Raw genomic sequence first — 24,878 nt, 5'->3', positions numbered from 1 at the left:
CCTTCATAAACTGGAAATAACTCATGAATGAATTATCGCCAGTATCTCTTCATGTTTTAGAAGCTCCATGAATTTCTAATGAAATTCTATTCTTTGTATTCTCTGTCTGAGTGATGAAAGGGTCAGAAGCACAATTTATAGGTTAAATGATATTAGAGAACTATGCATTGTATGACATATTTCATTAAAGCAGAGGCTATGAGCTGGGGCTTTAACAACCAGGAATTTCACACATCTGAACAGCAATCTTGTTCATAATTACTTTTATAATTGCTAAGAATAAGAAAAAGAACTTTGTGCGTTCCCTTTTTTTTAAAGTTTTACAGCATTAGTTTCTATTCAGAGCAGATTTTAGGTGTGAGGGAATACTATGTCATATAAAATGTAAATATAAAGTATAGTAATCACTTCTATAATACTTATGTAAAAAATATAAAAATTTGTCTATAATGAAGTGTCCTGAAAGTATATAGTAGCACGGTAGCAATGTACTAAAATTGGAATTGAAATCCTTTTAAGGATTTATCTTTGTTAGGAGTGGAAAAGGTTAGTTATAAATTATCCCAAGAAAATTAAAAAGCAGATTGAATCCCTTGCTTCTTCTTAAAAGGTTAATTGTTACCACTTGAAAACTTGGCTTAAAATCTGCCTGTCCATAAAATTAAAATATAAGTATTTTAAAGTAAAAGCTTGATGTAGTCTGTAATATGCAGTTGTCTTAGGACAACAGATGCATGTATATGGACATATCCAATGGATGATATTGGTAGCTAACACAATATGATTTAAAATTTGTCGTTTATCTTCCATTTGCTTTTCTGGAACCATGAGATTTTGTGGGAGCCTACTTTAAATATACTCAAAACTATGACAGAAATAAAGAATCAGGCGAGACAATGTGTAATTAAGTGATCAATAACACAGCTTCAAGTGCTCTTAGAGTTTAGCAGAAGTCAGTCCGCACTTAGGAAGAGTACACATTTCCCAAATTTGGTAACACTCATTTTATTTCCATTTTAATCAATGGCCAAAGGGAAGTTTCAGGCTCAAGGATGATGAACTATGCTATTTGAAAAGCCGTTAGAAGACAAGATTGGTTAATTATCCACATAATTATAATGATAGTTTAATTTATCCACATAATTTAATGACAATTTAAAAAGCCAATAATTTATTTAAATATGTAATGACCTGTTTGATAATGAACCTTTTTTTCTTCTCTTTATTAAGCAAGATATGATATTTTAGTTGCCTTATGGTAATATGTAGCATTAAAAAATACTATTCAATACCTTCCTTTTTTAGGTACAATTAAGTATACGAAGTCCTTGAAAGAAGGGGTGGCTTGAACCGTGAAATTTTAAAGTAGCCCTACAAATTTGGAGAAGTAACAAGAATATAGCAAGTGGGAGGGGTTAATGATTTTGGTCCAACATAATTCCTGGAAGAGACAAACTCACTGATTTATACCCTTCCATTTTGGCTGGATACCATTTATGAGAGATTAATTGTTTTGTTTCACTTTCTTTTTTTAATTTTTCACTACCTATCAACAAAATGCATGTATTGTGGCTGAAGTAAGATGGAAAGGTTTGATATTTATCTGTGGAAGACCTGCGTGTGAGGCCCCACTGCATAACCTCTGCGCTGTGCAATCTTGAACAAGTCACAGATTTTTCTGAGTGAGACTCGTTTCCCACCTGGAAAATGGAGAAATTTTAATACTTTTGTTCACCCGGTAGGGAACCTGTGCGGCTTGTGGAGATGCTGTGCTCACGCCGGCACTTTGGCATCAGTAGTTCTTACATCCCTCCTCGTCTCCTTTTCCTCCCTCCCTCCTGGCCCACTTCACCTCTGCTTTCCTTCAGTTTCCTCTCAATAGCCATCCATGTTAGAGAAGATATCTAAAAGGAAAAAAAAAGGCAAAATATCAAAACTTTCATCATTTTTTTAAATTGTTCAAACTTGGGTATGATTTTTTAAAAATATTTTGACTCCATTTCTCACTTTTTATGCAGATATCTAAGTGTCCTACAAGTGCAAGGTGACATGCTATCTCCTGTGATAATCTTGATATAGGCTGAAATCAATGTTATTTCTTCCTAACCTTTTCTTCCAAGCTCAAATAAAAGCCACAGAAAATGACTTTATGTTGAGTACTTCATTAGCATAATAATTTCATAGAGTAGAAATATAATGATTGAATTATTTCAAATACATGACCTTTTCCTAGGAAGTAGAGCCCACTTCCTATTCTTGGATAGAAAAAATAATTTTCTGGTGGCCGTGGCATGAACAAGAAAGGCCATAGGCTGACACAAATCCACAGTTATGATTTCTGCTGTTCAGTGCAAGGTCAATAGTTAATAAAGTCACCACCAGTGAAAATTTGATCATGGATGAGGGCTCCACCTTTGCCTGTATTACAGGGCACTGGCTGGATGGCTGGCTCAGCTAAGTCATTATATTAACTTCGCTACCTCCAGACAGGTACACGATTCAGACTGGATTGGCAGAGGATTTGAGTTTTGATGCTGTAATACTACTTTCTAGATACCATTCCCCATTTCAGAAAACATGCATTCCTCTCAGAGCCAGGATTTAATTTTAAAGGTTTTGTTTGCTATGCAAATTAACTACATAGTATCGTGGACAGTTGAGATTGGGAAGGATCTTTTGGGTGCCCGTGTTCAGCAGTTCACTAAATAAAGTCACTCATTCATTTCCACAGATACTCATTGCGTATCTCCTGTGTGCTAAGCGCTGCTGGGCACTGGAGTCAAAGAGATGAGAAAGAACAGTGGGGGCCTCAGCATCACTTGAAGCCTTCAAACGCCTCAATTCACAGCTAGGGACACAGACCCGGAACACTTCACTGGTTTGCTTAAGGTTCAGTTAGTTAATGGCCAAGTCAGGACTCAATGCTCAGGCTCAAACCTACCACACTCTTTCACACTCACCATGACTATGATAATTTTAATCTTTAATTAAAGTAAAAAAAAAATTTACTGGGAATTCACATACGCATAGTAGAGTATGACTAAGCATCATATATTTTATCAGCACTTAATTATATAACATTTAAATAACAGATGTGAGAGTAAACTCATATGGGTTGAGGTGCAGGCAGGGTACACAACAGCCCAAGGAAACCTTTTCCTGCTTTAGAGGATGAATATCGGCATTTACATTTGTACCATTTTCTCAGTATCTTCATTGTACGAATCTGTCCATAAGTAGTGTTCTCTTTCCTCTGAAGTGTACTTTATGCCACATTTTCTGTGTCACAAACAGGTATGTGGGAAAGAAAACAAATGGCACTTTTACTCAGCTTAGGACTATGGGATATTTGTTTTCCCTGGCAAAAGCTAAGTCCATATTCTTAGCATCCTACGCATGTGGTGGAAATTCCATCTCTGCCTGCAGGCCACCTTCAACCTGCTCACACCAGGCACTTAGGGATTAGATTGGTACTTACCCGTCTGTTGGGAGGAATCCGTCTTTGGAGGTTGGACTGGGAAACAGTTCAGGTTGCGGCTTATGTATATTTATAGTGCTTGCGTTTCCTCTCTCGCTGCTCCCCTGTGTGAATCGTGTTGGTTCATTTTGACAGTGCTGCATGAGGCACAACGTCTCAACCTCTTTCCTCTTGTAATTACATAAACATGTACACTGTACACGGCGACCTGGGAATGCTGATCAGAACATCTGTTATGATAAACAGAACAGTGAATGAGCGTTGATTTTTGAATTGTTCAGTACTAAAAGTCACTCTTCTGATCTGTGGCTTTATGCAAATGAGAATGTTTGAAAATGGTGCCGAAAACTGTCATTCTTTAACTTACCAGAGGTAGAAAGGGAGCTTGCTTTTATTGTTCTCCCATGGGTGCTGCCCAGCGAGGGAGTTATTTGTCTTTCTTGGAATCAGTCAGGTTAACCTTTCAGCAATCTGTGGAGCAGCTTGAGCATTCTAGAGGCTGCAGGGAGGCGCCGGCTAAAGTAACCGATAATGTCAGGATAACCTCAAGACAGCTCAGCAAAGGTTCTTCAATGTGCAACCAGCATCACTTCCTTATGTTCTTGGTAAATTTTGGACCAAGGAGCCAAGGCCCCTTGGTAAAAATGGATAAAATGAGTATTACGCACATCGCTCTTCGTCCCAAATGAATGAAGAGTTGAAGACCCGAGATCCAGGGGCCAAGAAGGAGATCGCCTTGCCTAGGAACCTCTGCCCGTTCTTCTGATCCCTTGCGCGCAGTGGCTGCTCTGTGATAGCGGGACTCGGGAGGCTTAGCGGTTACCTTTCCCGTTATCAACTTGGCTGCAAGCAGAAGACATTTAAAAATACTACTTAAACATTTATTTTTCATCTATTCATTTTGCATTTGTTTTTAAGTATCTTTTTTGTTTGTTTGTTTGTTTTTAGCTGCGAAGATTTTTTATTTTGTAAAAATCCATATATAATTTCTTTGATGTCATTGTAAAGCATTTGTAAATCACTTATTTACATTTGGGCTGTCTGATTCATAAGTATTTACATTTTCCAGTGGTTTCTATTTTGATTTTTTAACATAAAAATATACAGCAAACCATTTTAAAAGCATACCCAACAATTATAGTGCATCATATATATATATATATACATATATATATGTATTTTTTTTTTTTGAGAGGACTTCTCTCATATTTACTGATCAAATGGTTGTTAACAGTTAACAACAATAAAATTCTGTACAGGGGACGCAATGCACAATCATTAATCCACACCAAGCCTAATTCTCATCAGTCTCCGATCTTCTGAAGCACAACGAACAAGTTCTTACATGGTGAACAAATTCTTACATAGTGAATAAGTTCTTACATGGTGAACAGTGCAAGGGCAGTCATCACAGAAACTTTCAGTTTTGATCACGCATTATGAACTACAAACAATCAGGTCAGATATGAATATTCGTTTGATTTTTATACTTGATTTATATGTGAAACCCACATTTCTCCCTTATTATTATTATTATTTTTTATAAAATACTGAAGTGGTAGTTAGATGCAAGATAAAGGTAGAAAACATAGTTTAGTGCTGTAAGAGAGCAAACGTAGATGATCAGGTGTGTGCCTATATGCTAAGTATTAATACAAGCAAGATAAGGGCAACAAAACATCCATGGATGCAGAAGATTTCTCTCAAAACGGGGGGTGAGGTTCTAAGCCTCACCTCTGTTGATCCTCAATTTCTCACCTGATGGCCCCCCTGCGACTGTGCCCATCTTAGGTTGTTCCTCCCTTGAGGAATCTTACCCGTCTCTGGCTAACCAGTCATCTTCCAGGGCCATACAGGGAAATGTAAGGTTGATAAGTAAGAGAGAAGCCATATTGTTTGAAAAGGTTAGCTTTTTACTTCTTTGCAGATTTATGCCCTGTGGCTTGTATGCCCAGCATTTGTCTTAAGGTATCTTTACCACTTGGAAGAATTATGATACTTGGTAAATTCAATATGAGGCACAAATTCTATTTAAGGGTTGTAATTAGGAAGGAAGAAGAAAAGCTATAGAAGTAGCAGATGGAAGAAAACATGGGAAGATTCATTATTTCTTTGACATATCTTCTTGTGGAGTAACTTAAGCATGTATAGGTTTTAAACTACTAATTAAATTGCGCACACACATTAACATAATAGGAAAACAGTTACATAACCAAAGCAGACCTACAATTACCAGCCATCTCCAGTGAAAACAAGAAAACCAGTTAGGCACCCTAAGCATTTGTGAAAATTTATCTATGATATGATGGATATTGTCTAACTGAATTTGAATAGTTTGAGAAAAATCAGACAATTTAAAACAACACATTCCTGGGAACTGTTCACATCCCATATGTTCTTTTAACAGTCGATAGTCTGTAGTCTCAAGATTTTGGAGCACTGCAACTTGCACTTCTCCTAATTTTTGGTTGAGTTCCGACAGTATACATCCAGTCAAATTTGTTATTTTACTGCATGCACAGGCCAGCTTAGATATCTCGCCCTTCGTTCCAATGACAATTCCAGGAACCGGCGGGATGAATGCAGCTACAACTGCAACAGCGCCAGGATCTTTGTTGACATTTTTTGATGATCATCTTCTGGAATGACACTTCCAGAGTATGTTGATGTTGGAACTTCTTCTTCATAATGTATATTATTTCGTTTTCTGGGTAGCCAAATTGGGCTTTGATCCTCTGTATAAACACAAACAGACCCTTTGCCCAAACTTTGATATACCCTTTATTCCATTGTGAAGAACTTATTGGAGGTCACCACACAGGAACTGCTTTTTGTTTTTTTTTTTTAAGAGAAAGGAACATTATCAGAAAAATGTACTTCCATAGCTGATCATCTGACACCCTTTAAATGATCAAAATTAAGGATATTTAAAGCATTCATTAATCGTTGATTTACAGTTAGTTTTATCCTATCAGGGAGTAATCCCCCTTTCTTTTTTTTTTTTTAATTATCATTAATCTACAATTACATGAAGAATATTATGTTTACTAGGCTCTCCCCTATACCAGGTCCCCCCTATAAACCCCTTTACAGTCACTGTCCATCAGCATAGCAAAATGCTGTAGAATTACTACTTGTCTTCTCTGTGTTGTACAGCCCTCCCCTTTCTCCCACCCCCCCTTTATGCATGCTAATCTTAACACCCCCATTCTCTACCCCCCCTTATCCCTCCCTACCCACCCATCCTCCCCAGTCCGTTTCCCTTTGGTACCTGTTAGTCCATTCTTGGGTTCTGTGATTCTGCTGCTGTTTTCTTCTTTCAGTTTTTCCTTTGTTCTTATACTCCACAGATGAGTGAAATCATTTGGTATTTCTCTTTCTCTGCTTGGCTTATTTCACGGAGCATAATACCCTCCAGCTCCATCCATGTTGTTGCAAATGGTAGGATTTGTTTTCTCCTTATGGCGGAGCAGTATACATTGTGTATATCCACCACATCTTCTTTATCCATTCATCTACTGATGGACACTTGGGTTGCTTCCAATTCTTGGCTATTGTAAATAGTGCTGCGATAAACATAGGGGTGCATCTGCCTTTTTAAAATTTGAGTGCTGTGTTCTTAGGGTAAATTCCTAGGAGTGGAATTCCTGGGTCAAATGGTAAGTCTATTTTGAGCATTTTGAGGAACTTCCATACTGCTTTCCACAATGGTTGAACTAATTTACATTCCCACCAGCAGTGTAGGAGGGTTCCCCTTTCTCCACAACCTCACCAACATTTGTTGTTGTTTGTCTTTTGGATGGTAGCCATCCTTACTGGTGTGAGGTGATACCTCACTGTGGTTTTAATTTGCATTTCTCTGATAATTAGCGATGTGGAGCATCTTTTCATGTGTCTGTTGGCCATCTGTATTTCTTTTATGGAGGCATGTCTGTTCAGTTCCTCTGCCCATTTTTTAATTGGATTATTTGTTTTTTGTTTGTTGAAGTGGGTGAGCTCTTTATATATTTTGCACGTCAAGCCTTTATCAGATCTGTCATTTACAAATATATTCTCTCATACTGTAGGGTACCTTTTTGTTCTGTTGATGGTGTCCTTTGCTGTACAGAAGCTTTTCATCTTAATATAGTCCCACTTGTTCATTTTTGCTGTTGTTTTCCTTGCCCGGGGAGATATGTTCAAAAAGAGGTCACTCATGTTTCTGTCTAAGAGGTTTTTGCCTATATTTTTTTCTAAGAGTTTTATGGTTTCATGACTTACATTCAGGTCTTTGATCCATTTTGAATTTACTTTTGTGTATGGGGTTAGACAATGGTCCAGTTTCATTCTCCTACATGTAGCTGTCCAGTTTTGCCAGCACTATCTGTTGAAGAGACTGTCATTTCGCCATTGTATGTCCATGGCTCCTTTATCAAATATTAATTGACCATATATGTTTGGGTTAATGTCTGGAGTCTCTAATCTGTTTCACTGGTCTGTGGCTCTGTTCTTGTGCCAGTACCAAATTGTCTTGACTACTATGGCTTTGTAGTAGAGCTTGAAGTTGGGGAGTGAGATCCCCCCACTTTATTCTTCATTCTCTGGATTGCTTAGGGTATTTGGGGTCTTTGTTGTTTCCATATGAATTTTTGAATTATTTGTTCCAGTTCATTGAAGAATGCTGCTGGTAATTTGATAGGGATTACATCAAATCTGTATATTGCTTTGGGCAGGATGGCCATTTTGACAATATTAATTCTTCCTAGCCATGAGCATGGGATGAGTTTCCATTTGTTAGTGTCCCCTTTAATTTCTCTTAAGAGTGACTTGTAGTTTTCTGGGTATAGGTCTTTCACTTCTTTGGTTAGGTTTATTCCTAGGTATTTTATTCTTTTTGATGCAATTGTGAATGGAATTGTTTCCCTGATTTCTCTTTCTATTGGTTCATTGTTAGTGTATAGGAAAGCTACAGATTTCTGTGTGTTAATTTTGTATCCTGCAACTTTGCTGTATTCCGATATCAGTTCTAGTAGTTTTGGAGTAGAATCTTTAGGGTTTTTTATGTGCAATATCATGTCATCTGCAAATAGTGACAGTTTAACTTCTTCTTTACCAATCTGGATTCCTTGTTTTTCTTTGTTTTGTCTGATTGCCGTGGCTAGGACCTCCAGTACTATGTTAAATAACAGTAGGGAGAGTGGGCATCCCTGTCTAGTTCCTGATCTCAGAGGAAACGCTTTCAGCTTCTCGCTATTCAGTATAATGTTGGCTGTGGGTTTATTGTATATGGCCTTTATTATGTTGAGGTACTTGCCCTGTATTCCCATTTTGCTGAGAGCTTTTATCATGAATGGATGTTGAATATTGTCAAATGCTTATTCAGCATCTATGGAGATGATCATGTGGTTTTTGTCTTTCTTTTTGTTGATGTGGTGGATGATGTTGATGGATTTTCGAAATTAAGTATCTTTTTATTGACTTATTTTTCCATGCAACTTACAGTTGGTTTCTGACTTACACAGCAACCATGGTTATTTCGAATTTCTTAGCACAGCTGAGGCCTGGGAGAAGGTTTTGACCAAGTCACTCACATACTCAGGAAACATTGGAAAGTGCAGCTCTGGGGGATGTGGGAGGCGCAAAGGCCGCAGTGCCTCTGCCTGTTCTGAATCACTTCTCTCAGACCGGGGCATTGTTTAATTCAACTTGCAAGGCCATTGCTCTGTAAGGGCGGGTGGTTCATTTCTACAGCGATGGGCTGTTTGCTGAACCTGTATTTGGGTATTTCCCTAAGACTGGAAGCATTCTCCCTTTCGCCTGGGTTCTGTTCATCCCTAAGACTCTAAAACTGTAGAATCTTCTGTGCCAAATCATTCTATCATCAAAAATTGTTTTCTGTTCATAAAGGTCTATTATATATATAAAAATTCTTTTTATTTCAAGAATTCGAGGAAACAGAATTTCTTATAATCCAATTATTCATAGATATCATCCATTAATATTTTGGTGTATATCCTTTCAGACATATTTCTATGTATTTATATTTTTATATTATATATCTGTAAATAAATATTGAGACAGAACTAAAATGGAATAGGTAAATGTTGCTGAGATAGCCCTGTTCTAGGAATTTTAATATATTGTCTCATTTAATCTTTGCAACAACCTTGTGAAGTTGATACTTGATAAGACAAATGAGATATTTTTTCAGTCGGAAACTGAGGTGTAAAGAAATTAAGTGATTTGTCTAAGGCCACTCACCCTTAAGGCTAAAGTGGACTCCAGAGACCTTACTCTTAGCTACTATACAGTATTGCCTCTTAAAAACATGCTGAGTTTTGACCTGCTATTTCATTAGTAATATATCCTGAAAAAATTTACATTTCAGTAAACGTATACCTACCCAGCATTTTAATAATTGCACACTATCCCATTGATGGTTTACAATGCTCCATAGAACCAACATCCAGGTGATGTATATTTATGTCATTTCTAGTTTATTTCATTATTAAAAAGATACTACTATGAATGTATTTGAACTTGCATAATTTCTAGTATAATTTATCTAATTCTTTGATATGTAGTTTGCCTTTTCTGCTAATAACACTTACTTTACAGAATTACTTAAAGATTATTACTTGATACTGCAGGTCAATAAAATTATATTAATGCTAGAAATATTTCTGGAGCACCTACTGTTTGACACTCAGCCAAGAGCTGGGAATTCAGCATGGAGCAAATGCACAAGAGTTTATGAAGTATTCTCACTAACTAATGGACTTTAGGAGCATTAAAAAAACAATTTTTCTTGATTATAAATCTCTTGTTCACTTCTCAGGGGCTCTTTAGGAGTAGTACCAATTTTAAATGAAAATCTGGGGTGTGTATGTTTGTGTGTGTGTGTGTGTGTTTGTGTGTATGTGTGTGTGTGTGTGTCTAGATAGAATCACTGTAAACATTTGGGTTGGTGACCTGTCGCTTTGACACTGTAGGGCCACTATGTTTTTCTCTCCTGCTTTGTCTCTGGATTAACTATTTAGTTGTTTACGTTTTTTTCAGATCTTTCTTGTGTATGAGTCAATGTGGGTTCATATCAGTTCTGCAGGCATACTCCCATATATGTACATTATTTCTTTTTAGATCCTTACTGGCTTAGCCACATTATCTGCAATCAAAATTTGCACAATGCTTTTTTGAACTACATGTTTAGAAAAGAAAAGCTACTAACTTCAATATTTTGTTTACATATTTACATTTTCCTTGACAATTTTCTACAGTATTTTCTTTCCACACCAGCTTTGGATTCTTTCCATTTTTAAATTTCTCGGGAAATAGTATCCATTATTGAGTGCTAAAACTAGTTTTGAAGAGTAATAATTTTTGTATAAATTCCAGTTTACAGGTATAGTCCTCTATTTCACAGACCACTCTAATTATAAAAATAACTCAAAATACTTCGTACGGTACAAAGGGCTTCAGCAAATCAGCGAGGCTTTCTGGATCGCCGTGAAGAGAAATGCAGAGGAAGAGACGGTAACCCACATGGTGCTCCTGGTTATGTGGGAAAAGGAAAAGAAATAATGGCCCTTTGAGCAATTTCTACAATACTTCTTTTATATTATATCGATATAAAAAGACAATTTTTAGTTTCCTTCCATTTATTTTGTGTTAATACTTGCAACCATATTTCCTCCCCATATGAGTTGTTATTCTCCAAACACTTACTAAGTACACACTATATACCAGGTACCAAATTATGTCCAACAAGTAAAGGCGAGCACATTATCTTTCTGGTCCTCAAAGACTTTTCAGAGGAACCATGTATGGTCACAGAAGGTTATGCCATTTGATGCTGTTAGAATTGCTGGGAAAGAGGAATGAACAAAATGTTCCAAGTGTAGGCTTGAACTCTATCTGTGGAGTTTGTGGACAGGCCGGCTTCACAGAGGAGATGATGAGGTGTTATTAATGGTAACAAGAATGCTAAATTTTTTAGCAATCTGAAATGCTTTATGTCTGATTAATATTTAGCAGTATTAAAAAAGGGGAAACAAAAATATTTTTAAGGATTTTAAGAAACCTTGCCCCAAAAGCTACAAGTAAATAGTTCCTTTCTTTATTCTCCATTACCTCCTTAGTGAATACAGAATAACAAACACAAAAATACATGCCTTATTTATAACAGTTAATAGTCCAATTAATAAAGATTTTTAAAAAGAAACTCTACAAAATAAATGTGAAATGGGAGATTAAAAGACTTTCTTGAAGTTATAAATCTATATAAGTAATGTAAATTATTTTGTGGATAATATCAAATTACATATTTAGGTTGTTTTATGAATTTTGCTATTACTTTTAATGGGTGTCTGTTTCTTTAAATATAAACTTGCTAACCACCTTTTTCATTACTCTATATAGATTAAAACTCAAGAAAGTTTATTTTAATTTATAATTTAGATGTTTCATAACATCTAACTAAATACTCTTTGCAAACTCAAAACATATTTGCAACTCTATTTTTTATTGATTGAATTCAGTAATATGTTGACACATGGTTTATCAAATTTTTTGGGGGGAAACAGAAGTTAGGGTGTTAAGGAGTATACCTTATTTGCAAGAGATTTAACCATTTAACCAGATCTTAAATTCCTATAGAATCAATAATGCTCCACAATCGTGCAGTCCTGAAGCAATCTGAGAATCATGGAAGTTTTTTGAATCTCTGTTCTTCAAGATCATTTCACCAAGTCCCTTGATACTGCAGAAGAGAAAACAGAGATCTGGGTAGTGAAGGGGCTGGCGCATCCAATGACTTCTGCAGTTTCTATTCATTTAGCTGATCTACTTTTTAAAAATCAATATAATTAAAGTGTGTCCTCTTGGCCCTTAAATAGTTGGTGTTATTTCTACTGTTTATATGGTGATTATTCATGTGGCCACCTCCCCTGTTATCTCAGTTTGAACTGTTCTATTTATATCTCAATATTATTCAAGCATCTGCATTCCCAATCAGTATTCATTCCTTCTAGGTCTTAAATTGCTAACATTTTAGTAGCCATTTCCAAATTTTCTTCTCAGTAGGCACTGCATCTACTTTAAAATTAATATTATTTGAATGTGTAACCCCACGATCCTTCCTATGATTTTAAGGATCCATTTGCAGATAGAAAAGTCCACACCTGTTCTCCATCCATTAGTGAAAAATACACTGGCAGCAGTAGGAGGTTTGTAAAGTTAAAAGATTGTTTATTTTTAAAATAAGGAAGCACATTTATATGCATAAGCACAATCAGTCTTAGGTTAGTGGGACTCTGACATTATTTCCTGTGACTTGATTTCAGTTTATATATTGCCTTCTTACCCATACTCTTTATTTTAGATTGTGTCAACAGCTTCCTTCCCCTAAATGCCCAGTACAAGTTAGAGGCGAGCTGAATATGACAGATGGAGGAGGTATGCAAGGGTAGCTGCCAGACCTTCTCCGTTTGAAAAATTTTTAGAGAGTGCTAGAATTGCAAACAATTCCAGAACATTCCACAGAAAAAATTTTCACTGGTCCTATGTCTGTATAGGTTTTAGATGATTTGAAATACAAACACAATACAAAGGTACTACTTTCTATGTTTGGGTGAGACTTACTAACATAATGAAGAACGTTACTGTTATTAGAAAAGTGGCTCAAAATACTGGAATCAGTCTTTCATTAAATTAGAAATGCCTGTTGCGTCAAAAGCGAGCGGGAAGAATGGGAGGCGGCTCTCAGGACTTCACAGCTGTGTGCTTTCCGTATGGTCCCCTTTTGGGGAGCTGCGACCCACTAATTCCATGTTTCTGTTGTGTGTCAGACATTCAGGTCTCTGTATGTATGTGTTTTTCTACTGTTTCTGCTTAGGGGACCAGGGTGGCAGCCGCCATCTCCACCCAAAACCAATCAGTTGCAGAACGTTATAGTCAGACTTCTTATAGACATGAAACCCTAAGAATCTGCTGTAAGAAATTTGAATTCATAAAAAGGAAAGTTTCTATGAAAACAACCAGAAATTGAAGATGCAGAGTTGCAGTGTTACTCAGCCGGAAGCAGGAAGCAGGGCGATTAAAAGGCGGGACCTAGACTGAGAACTCTTGTGTCCCAATCCTGTATGCGACATTTACTGACTACGTAAGTGACCCATGGCAAGATGCCCAGGATGCTGGACCTGCCCCAAGACCTGCTAAAGCAGAACAAAGTAGACTCAAAAAAGCTTGTCATTTGGCCAAGGGACAATGGAGCATGAAAGAGGAAGACAGTTCTTAGACTCAGCGTGGATGCCTTAAAAATATTAGAGTTATATTCAGAATTAAAATAAAAAATATTATAACAATGGGAAATACACTGAAGACAGAAAATGTGATTCAAGTACATGACTTGATAAGTTTCTACTATTGTTTCATAAAATATTTGTCACCGTGCCTGATAGGGAGTGCGCTTTCAACACTTGGTGACCGTTAGAAGCTTTCATCTTTTCAGAATGAGCTCAGGTTCACAGGTTTCATAACGATTTAATGTTCTTAAGCTTCGGATCGCAGGAGTCCGCTGGCGAGGGACCTGTGACTGAGGGAAGTCAGTCAGGTGGGGGTCAGGACCAGCGGGAAATGTCTCCCCAGAGAGGAAGGCTGTGCAGAAGGCTCACAGTGCATCAGGAGAGAAAGCTGCAGATGTGTCTGTTCATGTGTGTGTGTGTCTCCGTGTATGTGTATGTATGGTATGTATGTGTCTTTGTATGTATAGTTATGTTCGTGTGTGTAGGTGGGTAGGGGCTAACTAGTTCCTGGGCAGCAGCATATCATTTGGAAGGGATGCTGGCTCTTGCCTCTTTCTCACGGAGAGAAAAGTGGGTGGTTTAATGTAACACTGGGGAGGTGCAAGTGGTAAGGAAGGAACCTGCAGAGTGAGGCAGAAGAGAGAATATGAGGAACTTTGTAAATGGCACTGTGCTTAAAAATTAGGCAGTTATTGAACTATTTGAAGGAATTAAATGACAAGGTCAAAATCGCATTTTAGAAATATTAGTCGTTACAGTTTGGGGATAACTACCCAAGAAAGCCAGAATGGGGGCAAGTCTCTGTGACTGAAATCCAGTGGAGATGCATTATAATAGCATAGAAGACGTGGTGTATCTGGCCTTAGTCAGGCATGTGACAAGGTTACAGTGATATTCCTCTAGTATTGATAGAGATCTATGAACTGTTAGCTAGAATTGAGATTATTAGTTAAACAATAGGAAGAGCCCTCAGTGAGGATATGCAGGGGGTAGGACCCGAGGCCTGTCTTTAATTCTCTCTTGCTCATTATTTTTATCACTGACTTGGACTTAGAAACAAAACTGAATATGCCCTAAATATGCAAAGGAAAAAGAAATGAATTCCACACATCTTTGTAGTATCGGTAACTTGCCTTGATACATTAGATGTTTGAATCATTAATATTAATAAAGAGTTGATGATGGGATGGTAATCCAGACAGTCTTAATTGGAAAATTAGATGAACTAGAAATAGATAACATTAATAAGTATTTAAAAAATAAAAAAATAGTACATCAGAAACGTAAACATTTTAACAATAGCTTAAGATGAACAATCAGTATGATGTACTCAAAAAATCCACTGTTTATATTTTATCTACTACACTAATTTAGGGAATTGGCATCCTCATTAGAATTTGCTTTGCTTGGATCCGCTTGGAATATGATTTGAAAATGGACCCACATTGAACTGTGGATACAGTGTTCAGAGATAGTATGTTGAGAGAAAAAAAAACACTAGAAAAATGAAAGGATCAGAACAGTCATGTGACAATCAATCGAAAGGTTTGAAAGTTTTAACCTGGAAAAAAAGGAAATTCAGAAGGAAGATGGAATCTGTTTTCAAATTCTGGAGATGATCATTTAAAAGTCGACTTAAATTTTTTGACTCCCAGAGGAGTGAGAGACTGACTCAGATGGCATCAAGTTTTCCATTCCTAGAGACCATAGTCAGTAGCAGAAGCGATCTGAGCATCCTTTAGATGATTTTTGGGTTGTGTCATCTTAGATTCCTCTCTCCTTTACACCCACAGTAATAGTGCAATTTTAGTACAAAGTAAACATTTTGTAAATACTTGCAGATTATTTTGTCTTTTGGGGCTATCTGTTAAAAAAACTGTACTGATGACACAATGATTAGTATAGGAGTTCTATTTCCTCCTGTCCTTTTTTCTTTTCTCCCCACAAATTTTATGAAATTATTAAATGCGCAGAAAAATTCAAATGATAGCATATACACTAATATACTCAACACCTTGATTAAATCATTGTTAACATTTTCCTATCTTTGTTTTTCTGACACTTATGGATCTCCTAAGCACAGGATATTTTCTTATATAACCACTATATCATTATTTTGCCTAAGAAGAAAAAAGAAATGAGTAATTCCCTAATGTCATTTAATAATATCTAGGGCATTTTAAAAATGGCCTTTGACATTTATAAAAAAGCATGATGGTTTTATCCTTTGGATAGGAATTTGTACAAAATTTAAATGAGAATATCTGTTGCATTTGTTTAGATAGAAAATAAAGTTCTGTCAGTTGACTGGAAAAAACAGCCTACCTTCTAAGTTAATAACAAATATCATTCATATCATCAATTTCTTTATTTAAATACCTATAAAACCCTGATCGTTCCTACTTTACGATAGGACCTATCTGAACAAACTCAGAAGCTAAATACGACTTTTGGTTGGCATATCACACGTTTATGAGTCATGCAATCTTCAGTAGGAGTTCAAATTGATCTAAAAGAGAAAAGATTTGGATTGGCTTCCGCAGTTGACTAATATAAATCATTTATTTAAAATCTTGTATAATGTTATTCTTCTGTGAGTGGAGAGACTGTTACTGGCGAAATCGTCAGTGTTGGGAGTTCTGTGGAAATTCCTTACCATTTGTCCTTCTATTCCTATAAAACCAAGTGGAGCAACTAGGTTTATAGAAAAGGAGGCCATTCTCTCTTTCTCTCCTTTCCTTAGCAAACCTGCCATAGAGTGCTGAGAACTGTTAGCTTTTACAGTATACTTGGAGAAAGAACTGTAGGCAATTTATTGTTTGATGTAGAGGTTATATGAGATGTGATGGCTCTTCTTGACTTAAAACAAAGAAAGAAAACTAAACCAAACCAAAATAAAGCTGTGAGAATGATTATATTAGGTGATTTTTAAAAAATCCCGAACAGCCAGATGTAAGTATAAGAAAGCAGTGAAATTTTGCTTGTATACTGTAGAAAATAGGAAATTTGATGATGAAGAAAAGGTGGTCTCTAGATTCTTGAAAATGTGAAATTGCACGAATCTTGTCTCAGGAAAGCACGTAATTATGGATTACTAAGACTGTGCTTTAGGATCTTATAGTTCTATGTTCTCTATTATTCTGGGATGTATTTTACTCACAGAACATGATTTGTGAACTCCTTAGGGTAGCAATTCTCTCATGTACCACATGCTTATGAAATTCTGATGCTTCCTAATAGAAGTAGGTCTAGAAGCAAACACTTTTTATAGGAGGTACATCATACAAAATGAATATGTTTTCCTCAAACTATCTGAAGAGAAAAAAACCCGTTCAGAAATCATGTGGGCAATTAGTATTTTGTAGCTTTATGAACAGGGGGAGAAACACGCTTTGCTTTTCAGTTTTTTCTTAGCAAATTTATAAGCTTTTAGAATAAAAATAGCTGATTTCTTCTTCAGAGAATCAAGTTTATAGACCCTTATTTTTTTATTTAACAAAGAAAATAGATAAAATATACATTCTCTCAATTTCCTGCCCATCTTTACATCAGCAGATTTCAGCTCATTGCCTCTTGCTTGAGTGAGTGAGGTGTCCTCCTCTGCAAGGCGTAGCCTACTTCCCCCACTTTGGATTCGATCCCCACTTACTCCTGAGCCACCCGGCTTCAGCAGTTTTCCCCTCCCTTTTCTGCTTTTAGCTTTTCTCTTTCTACTGGTTCTTTCCCCATCATCTATGCATATTGTCTTTCTCATCATAAAAGAAACAAATTCTTGCACACCCTAAGATTTCATAGTATTCCATAGCTACTCTTCAGTTTTCTGCTACCCCTTAATTGTCTAGCTTTATTTTAAAACAAATTTTATTCATTTGTTTAAAATACAAGATTAACACAGGTTCTTTGTTAAATATTTAAAATATAAAAACAAGCAAAAAGAAGAAAATTAATCAAAGGCCTATCATCTAAAACGAACTACACAATATTTTGTTATGCATAAGCTCATATTGCAACTACTTATGAAAGCATTTTTGTTATCAAATATCTTCTATAGAATAATTTTTAAATGGCTAGATGCATATAATTTTATTAATTTAGTGTACCATAAGTTATGTAAATAATCCCCTGTCATCGGGTATGTATAGTGTTTCTAATCACAGAGAAAATCCTTGCAGCTATTAAATCACCTACCTTTTCTTAAGGTTGCATCCTGTAAGTAGAATTAGTGGGATTAAGTTTAAAGCTTCATAGATTTAAAAAAAGGTTTTCAAGAAAATCTGTGTCAGTTTGTTTCTCTTTTCAACTGTGCTTTTTCTCAAACCCAACAAATTTAATCTGTAGAAATTCTATATTTTAACTTTTTCCCTATTTTTGAACATTTTCTTATGTTCTTGGTTATTTGCTTATGTTATTTATAAATTATCTACTCACATTCTTTGACAATTTTTCCATTGGAATGAACATAGTTTTATTTCTTAATATTATTTATATATTGAATATACCAACCCTTGTCTAATGTATTATGTTTGTTTAGTTAATATATCTTTGTCTATTTTCTCATGGATATTACTTGAATGATGCTTAGGTGTTTGATTATGGATTTTTTTTCAAATATTTAATTTATGTTCAGCAGTGTCACCCTTTATTTTACTGCTTATGTTATAAAACATAGAAAAGCCTTAGCACCTTTATGCAATTGTTTTTCAAAGTAAAATTTTATTAAAGGGCAAGCTGTATGTACCAAAGTGCCCAGATCATAAAGCTTTAATAACATATATCCAAGCACCTAGATTAAAAAACATCACCAGCACCCCAGAATCATATCATGCACCTTCCTACCCCTACCACCAACCACTATTTCTTGAACTTTTTAAAAAATGAAACCATTCAGCAGTATTTTTTTGTGTCTGACTTCTTTTACTCAACATTTTGGATGTTAAATTAATGTCGTATAGTTGTATGTAGTCACTCACCGCTGCCGGTATTCCATGATGCTATGAATATTCTTGTAGTACATGTTTTTTGATGAACATATATGCACATTTTTGTTGGGTGTGTTTCCTGGAGTAAAATTTTAGTGCTCATGGTTTATGTATTTTCAGTGTTAGAATTCGGACTCTGACACACAATTTTCAAAATAGGCTGCACCGGCTTCCAGAAAGACCGGAATTGTACGGAGGTCTCATTGCCCCAGATTTTCACCAACACTCGGTGCTACTTATCTTCTTCATTTTAGTCATTTGGAGGTGTATAAAATTGTGTGGACTTGTCATTTTAATATTCATTGTCCAGACTACCATGAAGTTGAACACTTTTTGAATTTTATTGTCCATTTGAATCTTTTTGGAGAAGTATTTGTTCAAGTTTTCTACCCATATTTCTACTGATTTGACTGCCATTTTCTTTTTTATGAATATTTTAGAAATGAATACGCACATACATACTTACACACATTCTGGATTCCATTTTGAACTAGGAAGTTCTTATTTAATATGGTTTAATATAACTTTTTTTTTTGCTTTTATAATAACCCCCCTTTTTTTTAAAAGGTCCTTTCTTAGCCTGAATTTTTCTTTTCGTATTATTGTTTAACTTTCACATTTAGTCTTAAGACTGAACTTATTTTTTTATGATTATGCAGCTCATCAGACACATTTATTGAAAATACGATCCTTTGTCTTTGGCACTAGAGCATCATTACTTTTTTTTCTGTCAGTGACTGTAAAAGTAGAAGCCTGTTTTTGGATTATATGTTCTGTTCCATTTATTTATTAGCCTATTTTTAAACCAATACCAAAAATTGAGTAATTTACAACTGAATGAATTTCTGTTTTACAATTTCTTAAAATACAGGAGTGTAAATCCTTCAGCTTCCATTTCTCTTAAGATTACTTTTACTGTTCTAGGCCCTTTGCATTTCTATTTGAATTTTAGTTTGCTGTGGCTTTGATTGGGACATGTAGATTAATTTGTGGATAATTAACATCTCATAGTATCCTAAGTTCTTTATTTCAAAAACTCAATATATGTTTAGTTAGTTCATTATTTTCTTTCAATGTTGTATAATTTCATCATAGATATCTTGCACATCTTTTGTTATATTTCTAGATATTTCAAGTTTTTGATGCTGTTGAAAATGGAACTTTGAATACTTTTCCGTTTGGTTTGTTGTCAGTGTACAGAAATACAATTCATTTTGTATATCGATCTTATATCCAATGACAGCTTCCTAATAAATTCATTCTTTTAATTATAATAATTTATCTGTATTAGTTTTGTACATATGCAGTCATTTCATCCATTTTGTTTCTTTCTTTTGAAACCTTATACTTTCATTTATTTGTTTGTTCATTTATTTATGTTTCATTACTCACTGCATCAAAATAGACCTTCAGTACAATGTTAAATAAAGCGGTCAGTAGTTGGCACCTTTATTACTTACCAGTCTTCAGAGGAAAATTTTTAACATTATGCCAGTAAGCATGATGTTTGGTATAGATTATTTATAGATACTTTTTATCTGATTAAAAGTTCTCTTCTATTTCTAAATTGCTGAGTTTTTAATAGTGCTCAGATATTTTTGTAACTGTCAAAAGGATTGTTTGATTTTTATTCATTTTCTGGACAAAATTAATATTTTAAATATGTTAAATTATTTTCAAATGTTAAACACACCTTGAATTCCTGGAATAAACTCACGTCATTTTGATGTATTATTATCTTTATATATTGCTAAACTCAATTTGCTTTTATTTTGCATCTATGCTTATGAAGAATTGGTGTATAATTTTATTTTTTGTAATTTCCCTTTTCTCCTTATTCTTATGAGACTTGCTAAGGTTTTATCCATTTTTTTTCTATTAAATGTTTGTTTTCTGTTTCAGGAATTTCTGCTCTAATATTTATTATTTTCTTTCTTTATTTTTTTTAGATTTGATTTGCTTTCTTCTTTTCCTGGATATTTGAGATGGAAACTTAGATCACTGAATTTCAGTCTTTTACATTTTCCTATAAGCACAGACTTAACTTAGTTGCATCCTACAAATATACATCCTGCCACATTTTCAGTTTTAGCTAGTTCACCAAATTTTATAATTCTCATTATAATTTCTTCCTTGACCCTTAGATTACTTAGCCATGTATTCTTTTATTTCTAAATTTGGTATTTTCAAGTTATCTTTTTTGTTACTGATTTCTAGCTTAGTGTTACTGTGGTTAGGGAACATACTCTGAATAATTTCAATCATTTTAAATGTGTTGAGATTTAGTATATGACTCACCTTATGATCAGTTTTGGTAAATATATACTTGAAGAGAAAAAAATATATTATTTTGTCACTTCAAGATACTAGGTATTTCATCAATATTAATTAGACAAATACATTAAATGTATAACTTAGACCTTCTAAATCTTAACTGACATTTATTTACCCACCCTGCTCACACCTGCCCTGCGCATGTCGGGGGTAGTGATCTCTCTGTCTTGAGTTAATACGATTGGGAGGTGTGATAGAAGATATCGTTCCCAGAAAGCATATATCATCTGAATATTTTCATTTTTTTTAATATGCAAAATTCTAAACCTTGGCTTTGGATCAATAAAAATTAATTATTCATTTTTTAAATTAAGTAGAAAATGGGTTTTCCTATGGGATTACAGAGATTTCTTTAAATATTCAAACCAGTAGTTAATATGTAAACCTGAATTTGCATTATTTATCTTGAAGAGAGGTAAAGGATAGGAAAGTTTTAGCCCATTATCATCAACTACTGACCATGTCTACACACCATTTATACCACACAGAAACTACAGTTTGAACTGAGGAAAGTAGAAGACTCAGTTTTTCATTTTATTTTGCCATTGAGAAACAATATCGGGTTTGCTTTTCTATTCCATATTTAAGATTTTACATTTCTCATTACGTGGTATTATTAAAGTCACCATGTCTCAAATTTTAGGAAGTTCTCTGCATTTGCCTGAATGAAATTTTGAAGAAAACTACTAGTTTATAGTGAGATAAGCAAGGGCTTTGAAGTCAGACATGGACTGATTCTCATGCTGGCTCTGGCACTTGATAGCTGTGCAGAATTTGGCCCAGAGTGTCCTTTCCTGTAAAATTGGAGTACTTTGAAGATTCAGTAAAACTTTAAACACTATGGAGCACTTACTCTGTGGCAGCCACTGATCCAAGTGCTTTGTTTAATCTTTATAACGTAATATTTAATCTTTATGACATCTCTGTGCAGTAGCCCCCATCATCCTTCTTTTAGAGATGAAAAAACTCAGACTGAGGATTTGAGCAACTGCCCAAATTTACATGGATGGCAAGTGTGGCGGAGCCAGAATGTCGACCCAGCTTGGCTGCAGAGTCCATGCTCACACCACTACCCTTCTTCACAAATAGGAGACATCTGATATGGTTCTTGACGCCCATTAGACACTTAGATACTTACCCTGCTGCTTAGCATCAAGTCACCAAAGATTTTAAATATATTCAGAGTACTATTTCACAATAAATGGATTGCTCTGGTAAGTACACCATCAGTTTAGTTAGAAGAATAGGAGAAATATTTCAAAATAATATGGTGTCAAATAGCAAATTTTCCAGATCTTTCTGAATATATTTGTCTGCTTACTGTGGTATATTCTAGAGGCCTTATTCCTCATATTTACAGGAATGGTTACAATACCTTAGGTTCTTACTAATTTAGAACAGGTCATGTTTTGATAGTATACTCACCCGAAATTCATGTGTCCCAAGACATTTACTGTAGTGTGAATCGCAAGCTGTGAAAATGGCTTATTCAGGAGACTTTAACACGTCGTGAATGAATGACTGTGCTGAGAGGATAGGGTGTGAAATTCGAAACAGGAAAGATACCTGCTCTCTATTTTGAAAGACTAGTTTCCCAAGGTCAGAGATTGGAGGGTGTCAGGTATCAGCTGCTCCCATTTCAGTCCATTCACCAAAGCAGCAATAAAGAAGCGATTCTGCCGGAGACAGAGGACCAAGTTGGGTCACTCATAACTGAGGAGGGGAGAGATGCTATCAAGAAGGAAGGCTGGGACAAGAACTGAACTGAGCAGAGCTGCTAGAAAGTGAGAAATGGAAAGGACATATTTTTAGATTTTACTGTATCTTTTAGGCACAAAATTTTATGCTACAGTGTTATTCCTTGATTAAGGGATTTGCACTGTTCGAGAGCGTTCTCTTTCACAAATGTCAAGTTCTTCTGGAATAAAACTGACAGTACAACAAATAGGAAATTCTACCTTGTTCTCTTTTCTTGCCAGAAAGATGCCAGAATTTGAAAGTGAACATGTATTTTGACATCTTAACACAGTAATTGCCATAACAATGGTGGTAAAGAACTCTGGTTCCTTAATTAATGGAGAAAAATGTAATTTTCCCAATGCTTGACTCTGTAGCTTCATACCAACATAGAGGATTGATTATTCTGGAATTGTGGGCAAAATTTTGCAGGATAATGTTCAGTACTTAAGGCATGATCTGTATATATCTACACACAAAAAGAAGCTCATACTAAAAAAAAAGGCAAAATCATATTTAAATCATGTTAATTTTGGTAGCAGTACCAAAGAAATATTGCCTATGTGGATTTATCTAAAAGAGCACTTCCCAAATATTCAAATTTATAGAACTAGTAAGCACATACACATACTTACCTACATACTTAAAATTACAGAAAACTTCCCACATTTTCTCTATCCTGTAAGAACTGTATGGTTATTCTTTCTTTTTGGCAGGTGGTATTTTTGAATATGTGGAATCTGGTCCAATGGGAGCTGAGGAGCTTGCGTTCAGATTTGCTGTGAACACGATCAACAGAAACAGAACCTTATTGCCCAATACCACCCTAACCTATGACACCCAGAAGATAAATCTCTATGACAGTTTTGAAGCGTCCAAGAAAGGTGATGTATAGACATTTACCGTTATGGCTTCTGCAATTCAAATTTCTAGGTTTCTTAAGAGATTTCTTAATTCCAAAGATAATGAGTAAGTCGTTAGGAATGTTTTCTTGCAAATGCAGCTTTTCAGAATGCACATAAATTTTATCAGGGAAGGTAAGCTGATATGATTATTGTAAAAAGATAATGCAGTTGAATCTGTGATAGGGAAATTGTTTTTTTCCCATCAATCCTTCTATGTAGTTACTAAATTATTCCTGTTTTTAAGACCCCATTAAATGACATACATGAGTGGATTTTACCATGTTTTGCAATCCATTCTTCCGTTTTATTTGCATTATTTGTTGATTCTACTGTATTATTACTGTGGTGTCAATTTACTGAGTACCTTGAAAGTTCTGTGGTTCCAAGTGACTTTAAAAAGTCTGTCCTTTCTTAAAACTTTATTGGAAAATATTGAACAACCTTTCATTTATTAATATTTCATATCTTTTTTTAATCACTTATGTTTCCTTGTAACTGAAAATAAGTGGCTAATTATATGAAAAGTTGATTATATGAATAGTTAATTAGAATGTTTATGAATTTTGTTATTCCTTTTACTATGTTGTGGAACTATGTCTTAAACATTCAAAATAGGAAAATAACTTTGTAGAATATGAATTTAACATTTATATATGAAAGTAGTAATAGAGGAACATTTTTATTTTCAAAAGATTATTTTAACCAAACAGCAGTCTTGGTAGTAAATGTGTTTTGAGAGACGTTTCCATAGTTTAACTGTATAACCAACTTACCTTTTCTTTTGTATAGGTAGCATTCATGTAACGGGAATTAATTTTCACTACGTAGATTTTTCTCACAGGAGCAGGCTTGCAAAACATTTATTCTGAATTCGTTTTTTAAAAAGCATTTGCTTTTCTGTAATGCTAGTATTGTTTTATTAGCTATTTTACATTGATGGAAATATACATAATTATTTCCAAATCTGAGTTGGTCCAAATTTCCTCTAAGCTCATTAATAGTAATGATAGCTGATAAGGTACAGTATTTCTTGAGATGAAAGTACCTTTTTTCCCTCCAGCTAACTAGTGTTTATCAAAGCCTCTATTCTGCCTGTCTTATGTCATATCTTTATGAATGCAAATAAGCTGCCACATTTCAGAACCATGTCAGGGTGACAGAGGTT

At 35.1% G+C, this 24,878-nt stretch overlaps 1 protein-coding gene across 10 annotated transcripts in view; it reads left to right on the top strand.

The window, feature by feature from the left end:
- GRIK2 (glutamate ionotropic receptor kainate type subunit 2) overlaps nt 1-24,878 on the top strand; it is a 577,367-nt gene that overhangs the window by 189,830 nt on the left and 362,659 nt on the right. For all 10 annotated transcript variants that reach the window (XM_037012294.2, XM_037012291.2, XM_073220908.1 and 7 more), the window contains one exon: nt 23,525-23,692. In XM_037012294.2, coding sequence (XP_036868189.1) covers nt 23,525-23,692 — 168 coding nt within the window. The remainder of the gene's footprint in view (nt 1-23,524; nt 23,693-24,878) is intronic.

The sequence above is a fragment of the Manis javanica genome, chromosome 13 (assembly GCF_040802235.1).
Source record: "Manis javanica isolate MJ-LG chromosome 13, MJ_LKY, whole genome shotgun sequence".
Lineage (NCBI taxonomy): Eukaryota > Metazoa > Chordata > Mammalia > Pholidota > Manidae > Manis > Manis javanica.
The sequence above is the reverse complement of the archived record's forward strand: the minus strand, read 5'-3'. Positions and strand labels throughout refer to the sequence as shown.